Here is an 8,499-nt window from a genome sequence, read left to right as displayed (position 1 = left end):
TTTTACGTTGTTTTATATTTTATACATACTATTTTTTATATATCGACAGATCTGAAGGTATTTAAAACACTTTAATAATCTCTAATAATAATAACAGAAATTTAACTAGTTTATTATATTGTTAGTGTCAAACTTCTTCAAACCTGTATCCCAAATAATCCCAATCAAATTGAATAAACTATTTCCATATAAATAATAATATTCACTTTTGCAATTTAAAAATATCAACTAAAATTCTTAAATTTATTTTTTTTGGGGTTATTGACAACATTGCATTTTCTCCCACCCCCAAATAGCTGTCAAATTGGTAAATGTCAAATGTCACAGGTAAATGTCAATGTGACATTGACAACTGACAACTGCTAATTTTTTTTGCCAAAATAAATAAGAAATACAAAAAATAATGGCAAATTTACCAACTGGTTTGATTTCTCATACGAGGAAAGTTCAATCTTTGTACAAAAAAGCTTTAAGATCTTTGGAAAACTGGTACGATAGAAGGTAAGATCTCGATGGAAATATAAATATTGGAGCCTATGTTATGTAATTTGTTTTTCTCCCTAGAGAAGTTTACAGGTATTATGCAGTTTTAATGAGAAAAAGATTTGATGATAATGCATGTATTACTGATATGAGGGTAGCAAAGGAACTTATCTCTAAAGGAGAACAAGAATTGCGTAGTACAGCACACTGGCATCCAAGAAAATGTAAGGCGGGCCTTGAATAATACTTTTATAAGTAGTTTAATGTTCGATTACCATAATTTTCAGTCCCTGATTCACCTGGTGGTGTTGCTTATGGCAGAGAAGTTCCACTTCCGGATTGGGTTCTTGATTATTGGCATCCATTAGAAAAAGCCCAGTATCCCGAGTATTTTGCCAGAAGAGAACAGAGAAAGAAGGAATTTGTCAAGCTTTGGGAAAAACAGTACGGACCATCTTCAGGGACACCTCATTAAATTTGTTGGTCTAAATTATTTGATAGAGAAAATATAGTTCATTTTTAAGTTTCAGCATGTGTTTTGTAGTTTAATTATTTGAAGAAAGCATGCATATTTGCATATATCTATTGGAATAATATATATTATTTTAAGATAATAATAAAATAACTATAGTGCCCAGTAGAATGAAAAAGTTTATGTGCCTGGTATCAAAGTTAATTATTAATAATTCAATATACTTTATGTAGCCGGATTGTCTTTACAAGAGGAAAAACTTTTTTATTACTGACATTTTGAGAAAAATTTATTCTTCATAAAAAGTTCTGTTTTTCTAAAATAGTTAATCCCGTTTATACTTTTCCAAATATCCATACCATTTCAGAAAAAAAAAAACATGAAAATGTAGTTGAATTTTCATAAGTCTATGTAAAAGTCCTAAAAATTAAAGGGCGCTTCTATGTTAATATAATTTCGATTTTATTCTTTGATAGATCGTTATAATCAGTTATAATTAATTTTGATTAACGTCATATTTTTGAAGTTGTTGAAGTATCACATTTTCCAATAACTAGTATCACCTTTCCGTTACATTGAACTAAATAGATTTTGTGCTTCTTTAACATTTTAAAACAGCAAAAAATATGACGGTAATTAAAATTACATCAATAACAGCACAGAACACCCTGTTAAAGCATGAAAACGAAATTATATTACCCGATATTATCATTGAAACGCGTTTTGATTTTTAGGACTTCAACCATATTTATAAAAAATTCAACTATATTTTCATGCTTTTTTTAATTTTCTCTAAAACGGTATGAAAATTTCGGAAAGTATAAACGGGATTAACCATTTTAGACCAAGCAAAAATGTTCATGAATTTTTTTCAAAATCTCAATAATAAAAAAGTGTTTTCTCTTGTAAAGGCAATCCGGGGACATGCTGTAGAATATTATCAAGGTGTGTGGCGATATTCTGTCGAGGACCGGACAAAGTAGAATAAAAGCGAGTTCTGTAAGATCCGCAGCGATATACAGGGTGTTTCAATAAACATGTGCCATATCTCGTGGGGAGATTCCTCACGTAAAAATAAGATTTATTTTTCATATCAACATAGGTCCGATTCTGCTTTGTTTAGTAGCTACAGGGTATTAAAGTCTTAATAATCTTTCGATTTATTATAATTTTCTTCCAAGTACCGTATGATCGAAAAAAAGGGGGTCCAGTTGGCTTGGAAATAACTATCGATGACATTTCCCATATAATTTTACATATAAAATGACAGCGATCTTGATTTCATAGCCATGGTTGACGCCGTTTATATTCGATCATACGGTACTTTTAGTCATTCAAATGAAATTTTTAAGAGTAAAAGTTACTATAAGTGCTATAAACAGGGTGGTCCGAACTGTATTCCGGAAACTTGGGCTGCATATTCTGCAGGTAAAAATAAGTAAAAAAGTTCGTATAAATGTATGTCCTAAAATGCTTAGTTTCAGAGATACAGGGTGTAGAATTTTCATTCTTTTTTCGATTTTTTCCAAATAATTTCTGAAGTAACGTTAATATTTAGACGAAAATTGCTGTCTGGGAGTTTTTTGACATGAGAAATTTGATTTTTTGATATCAATATGACTCCTCTATTTGTAGAGGGCGCCACCTACATGTGTTTTAATTGTTTTGAAGAGTAATAACTTTTCGTCCGTACCTGTATAAAACTACTGGGTGAAAACATATACATTTCCATCATTTTCTACGAAAAACCATCTCTTGGTAGAAATCGCTACGAGCAACCGTTCTCAAGATATTTAGAATGGAAACAACCAATACATGTCGGGGGTTGACAAAAAATTAACATATGTGGAAGTTATCTGACTAAAATGATAAATTTAGGAACTTTTTATTTTTTTTAATTAATCATAAATTTTTATTCGAAAAAATGGCGATAAAACAGTTTCTGTTGAACTTTTGGCAAAAAAACATTTCAAATTTATGATTTCAATCTAATAACTATTTGGTCAACATGTTTAATTTATGTCATTGATGACAGGTATTGGTAAATTCGATTCCAAATATCTTGAGAACCATTAATCGTAACGATTTTTACCAAGAGACCTTTTCTACGTAAAAAACATCGTAAATGAATATTTTTTACTCAGTAGTTTTATACAGGTATGGACGAAAGTTATTCTTCTTCAAATAAGTTAAAAAATATGTAGGTGGCGCCTCTGCAAGTAGGAGTAATATTGATATCAAAATAAAATTTCTCACGTCAAAAAACTCTCTCCCAGACACCTATTTTCATCCAAATATTGACGTTACTTCAGAAATTATTTGGAAAAAATCGAAATAAAAATGAAACTGCTACACAGTGTATCTCCGTAACTAAGCATTTTAGAACATACATTTATACAAACTTTTTTACTTATTTTTATCTGCAGAATAAGCTGCCGAAGTTTCTGGAATATAGTTCGGACCACCCTGTATAGTGTTATATATTTTCGAGAAGCCCATGCCAAGTTGAAACAAGAAATTTAAAAATATACAGGGGGTTCTATTTAAAAAAAAAACATAAGTAGTAGTAGTATCAAAATATCTAAAAAAATATTTTTTTCGAAAAAAATCTGACTGCTGCATTCTACACAGAAAATTGCCTTTAGAATGTTTAGTTCATTTTTGCGTAGTTGCTGAAATAAATAAGCTATCGAACATCTTCAGAAAGTACAAAATTTGAGAATCCCTCTGTAGATGACTCTGTAGCTTCGAACCGATCAAGATAGCCACGATCCGTTTGGGCCATTGTAATTTTTTCAAAAAAAAGAACTCGAGACTGTAGTATCAGAATTTGAATATTTCTCACGGTTTTCTAGATACCATATAAAAACAACCAAAATGGTCCACCCTGTACAATCGAAAAATGGCTAAAATATATTATAAGATCGAAGAAAAGGCGACGAGATTTGAAATGATTGGTTTAAAATGATGATCGCTGTTATATTGGAAATATCGACACGCAGTATTTTTCATATGGCTCTCTCAACGGTAAAATACGAGAGAAAAATTGTTGGGTGGCTTTGATAAACATTTACTGAGGAAAATGCCATATGAAATATAAAACCGCAAATATCTGCGAAACCATTAAAATTTTAAAATAATCTAAATACCAAAAATGTTAATTTCTTAATTCTCCTTCTATTAAACAAATAATATACAGGGTGTTCCATTAAAAATAAACGAAGAAAAATTATTTTATATTTTAGAAAGTTTGGCGTATAATTTTGAACATCCTGTATGATTTACGATTTCCATATTTACAGCAAAGTAAGTACAGACTATCTTAACTAAATACCTAATACAGTTTTGATTTCATGACAGTTCTTGTATTTATAACATTTTTTTTAAGAAAGGCTGAAAAATATATATTTTTTATTTATTTATTATCTCTGAACTATCGAAATATATTTACTTACATCTTAGGATTATGTAAAGTGGTCTGAAAGGAAGCCAAAAATGCATAATATACAGGGTGTTTCATTTATAAAAATCATCCCGATCCACTCACACTTTTTTGAGCCACCCTAGAAGTTAAAATATTTTCCTGAAATACATCCTAGAACATATTTTAGGTTTGCACTTAAAATTCACAAGTTTTTTTTATTCTAGGAGCTACAGATGCCAAACGCACTATTGCCGATGACTATCCTCTATTAATTTTCTCCTAAAGTTGACCTGGTCCCTAGTAAATATTTTAGCTTCCATCCACATTTGCATTTATTTATTGGAGTCTATAATCTATGTTTTTAATATCTATGGGACCAACTAGGATTGGTAGAAACAATTTAACCGCGAAACAAACGACTAAGGAGGTCGATGGCGTCAAAAAATTCGACAAATATGACGACAAAAAAAATTCTCTTCTTTTTAATTCCTTAGCTTTCCTTGACGTTCAATTCCGTTTACACCTAATTGCGATTATGAATTATGAGACATACATTCTTTTTGATTTATCTGGTATACCTACTAAAGATCCCAAATTTTATTTTTTTATTAGAAAAAATAAAAAGTAATAAGGGTAAGCCACTTTTGAAAACCATTCGGTATGTATAATGTTCTCAGTTTGAAGCCAAATAAAAGATTTAATAAAATTCTTGATATTATTTCTTAAAGCCTTTGAATAAGCTTAAAGCGAATGAATAATAAAGGTAACGAATTAGCTTTTTAAGGATCTTTTTTTTCTGTGTGTTATGTATAGTAATAACAATTTTTCTGTCAAATGAAACGAAATGAAAATTGAGCGTAAGGAAGCAATTTTCCGGTCATTTGATTTAATCTATGTGTAACATATAACATACATTGAAGGGTTTGATTTTTATCTAGGCATAAACTAGATATCATAGTTATTATGAAGATTATATCTATGTTATTGCTAATACAAATAGATCTAGTCGTGCAGTTTTTTGAAAGTAATAATTTAAAACATAATATTATATTATCATGTTTGGACAAAAAAGGTAATTATTATATAACAGTTTTTTGTTATAGTCTTTCCAGACAGATTTAGTGAATCAATTTGACAAAGAGAGTACATATATCCTCGACACTGTTAAACAAAGTAAATAATATATGATATAAAATATACAAGTTTATAAAAGTTTTATTTAAAGTATTCGAAGACTAGTTTTGATCCTTCCTGGATATATTAAACAGTATAGCGTATTTAGTATGTTTTGTAAAATTCACTAGATTCAGTTAAAAACATCTGTAATTTGTAATTTTATAATTTTGAGTAATAAACATTTTCAGGAATCCCTTAATATATTTTACAGGGTGACATATTAATATGTATTTAAGGGGTTGATTCTTGGAGCTATTTTATGAAACAAACTTCATATGAATGTAGGTCCTAATACCTTAACTTTTCAGATACAGGGTGGTAAACTTTCCTAAAAAAATATTTTGTTTCATAATAACTCTGATGTTATTACAGAAATCTCTATGAAATTTGATACATTTCTTCCACGCATCAAAATGCTTTCTTTGATGTACAAATAATTTTATTTATTTCAACCAGTGGCGTCCATACGAGTTTTACTTTGATTATTTTTGATAAAATAGGTACGCCACTGACTTCTCTTAAAACAAAAATGAATATTAAAATCTTTATTTGTTTGTGAACAATTTTCGTCTCTTTATTTTTTTCTTCCGATGCATATTTTTTGTATTAAAAAATTAAAATAATTTTATTAAAGGTTCAAACCGATAAAAATCTGATATGAGTGTGGAAATCGTTTCTGTATCGGCCTACATCCATGAAGTTTTTTTTGTCAGATTCGGTTTAAGAATCACTCCCTTAAATATTAGCACAACAGAAACACCCTGTATATATTATAATAATATACGACTTTCATAGTAATTTCTCTGATCCAAAAATCTATACAGCATGTCCCCGGATTGTCTTTGCAAGAGGAAAAACTTTTTTTTGCTTGTTTTAAAATGGTTCATCACATTTATACTTTTTCAAATGTCCATACCGTTTTGACTGAAGTCCAAGTCCTAAAAATCAAAAGGCGTTTCTTTGGCAATATAATTTCGATTTCATTCTTTGATAGATAGGTAATATTTTCTTTAACGTCATATTTTTTGCTGTTGTTAAAGTATCACATTTTTCGATAACTATTAGGGGAAGCCGGGGGAATTCCGCGCACATAAGCAAAATAGCTCCTAGATTGATGTTAATTTTTTTTATGAGGTAATTTTTTGTATGAGGAGTATTGATACAATATACAAACTATTGCAACATCGAAAATTAAACATATTTGTTTTGTTGTAGCTATTAACAGAAAAAATAAAAATGTGTGATTGCGCGGTATTACCCGGGCTTTTGGGTAATACCGCGCATGGTCTGGGGGAATGGCACGCATTGAGGTATTTTAAGGCAGTTTGACTAAGACTTTACTGTACATAAAATACAGGTATATAGATAACACAAATAATAAAAAAGATGATAGTGAGTACAAAAGTAAAGATACATTATTGTATATTAACATGAAAAATACATTCTAACATAGATATTTATATAAAAAATAATCTGTTACCTAGCAACAGTAGTCACAAAGGTAGATTTTTCCTTTCTCCTTTCCACTACAAGCAGCATGGACCCACTTTAAGCAGGAATTACAGCGATACCAGACCTCGTTGACCCTTCCAAACACTCCGCAAATTAAACAGATGTCATCTTCTTGGGTTGGGAAAGGACCAACTTCGTCTAAGTCATCATCAACACAAAGCTCGCTTTCAGAATAACTCTCAGGTTCAGTATCATCGTCATCAAACTTAATATTGCGAATGTGCTTTGGCTTCTTGCTGATTTTTTTACTTTCTAAAGTTGTTGAGAGTTTTCTTTTTTTCAATACAATATTTACTTCTCTTTTCTGCCTTTTGTCTCTTCTCTTTTCCTTCATATTTACATTACTTGCTTCTTTTTTCTCTTTTCTTTCTTCTTTTTTCTTCCATAGTTTCCAATTCTGATTTAAGTGCATCCGCTGACCATTTGCCTTTCTCTGATGCCCTTTGGTATGTTCTGGGCATCATAAACTAAAAGAAACAAGGTATAAAAAAAATAAACAAGAAGAGTGTATATTTGGGGTAATACCTCGCAGCGCGTTATTGTTTGTTTTGTTTTTGCGCGGTATTTCCCCGGGAGCAGTTTTTTACCTAAAAATTTATTTTAGCAAAAGTACTTACATTTTATTGGTGATCGTTTGCAATAACACTTATAGGTGCACTGGTAAGTGGAAATAAAATCAAGCTGCTTTTAATAATCACAGGAACTACTAATTATCAACCGATTAAATTGCCGAACAGATAGACAAAAAACCCATCTAGCAACATTTTCGTTATTGGTTAACGACTGCCGACAATTATTCTAAACTTTTGGAGCAAACTTCATATGGCTTATGCACATGCAACACTTCCAGCCTCACACCTGTGTCCCAAGCAACACAGATAGTAGCAGGTACGTTCCTGGGACTACAAAAGCGACCATCAAATAGACTGCCACTATAGACGGCTACGTTGCCGCCACGTAGCCGCCACGTAACTGTTACTAAAATGGGGAAAAATTTAGGGTAACTGGGTAGTATACCGGGTGGTCCTAGGGACTAACGCTGCCACTATACTTCGTAACTATAAAGTGAAAGGGTAGTAGCGGCCACTATCCTGCTACGTAGCGGCCTGGTCGCCCCTACGTAGCCGCCTGGTAACTGCTACTATATAGGAAGTAGCAAAATATTCTTCTAGCGACCTCTACTTTAAAAAAACGTTTAGAAATAAAATAATAATATGATATGACAGCCGCGGTGCATGGCCATGTTAAAGTTAAGTTAATAATGGCGTGTTATGTTTATGAGAAAAATGATGGTTTTTAATCGCGTATTTCGGACACTTCCAGGACTAATATAATAACGCACGTCACTTTACTGACAAATATTACCGAGTTAGATGGAAATATTTTAACGCGCCATCGAATTAATTCAATTTTGTAGATATTTAAGGACAAA

The 8,499-nt window shown here is 31.0% G+C and overlaps 1 protein-coding gene across 1 annotated transcript; it reads left to right on the top strand.

Moving 5' to 3' along the window:
• Positions 1 to 315: 315 nt before the first annotated feature.
• On the top strand, positions 316 to 1,012 carry LOC115888415 (NADH dehydrogenase [ubiquinone] 1 beta subcomplex subunit 9). The gene is made up of 3 exons (XM_030908152.1): positions 316 to 501; positions 565 to 707; positions 771 to 1,012. The coding sequence occupies exons 1-3, from the start codon at positions 404 to 406 to the stop codon at positions 956 to 958; spliced, it is 429 nt and encodes a 142-aa protein (XP_030764012.1). The 5' UTR covers positions 316 to 403; the 3' UTR covers positions 959 to 1,012.
• The last annotated feature ends 7,487 nt before the right edge of the window (positions 1,013 to 8,499 follow it).

The sequence above is a fragment of the Sitophilus oryzae genome, unplaced genomic scaffold (assembly GCF_002938485.1).
Source record: "Sitophilus oryzae breed Bouriz unplaced genomic scaffold, Soryzae_2.0 scaffold_738_pilon_pilon, whole genome shotgun sequence".
NCBI classification, from domain to species: domain Eukaryota; kingdom Metazoa; phylum Arthropoda; class Insecta; order Coleoptera; family Curculionidae; genus Sitophilus; species Sitophilus oryzae.
Note: the sequence above shows the minus strand (reverse complement) of the source record. Positions and strands in the feature narration are given on the sequence as shown.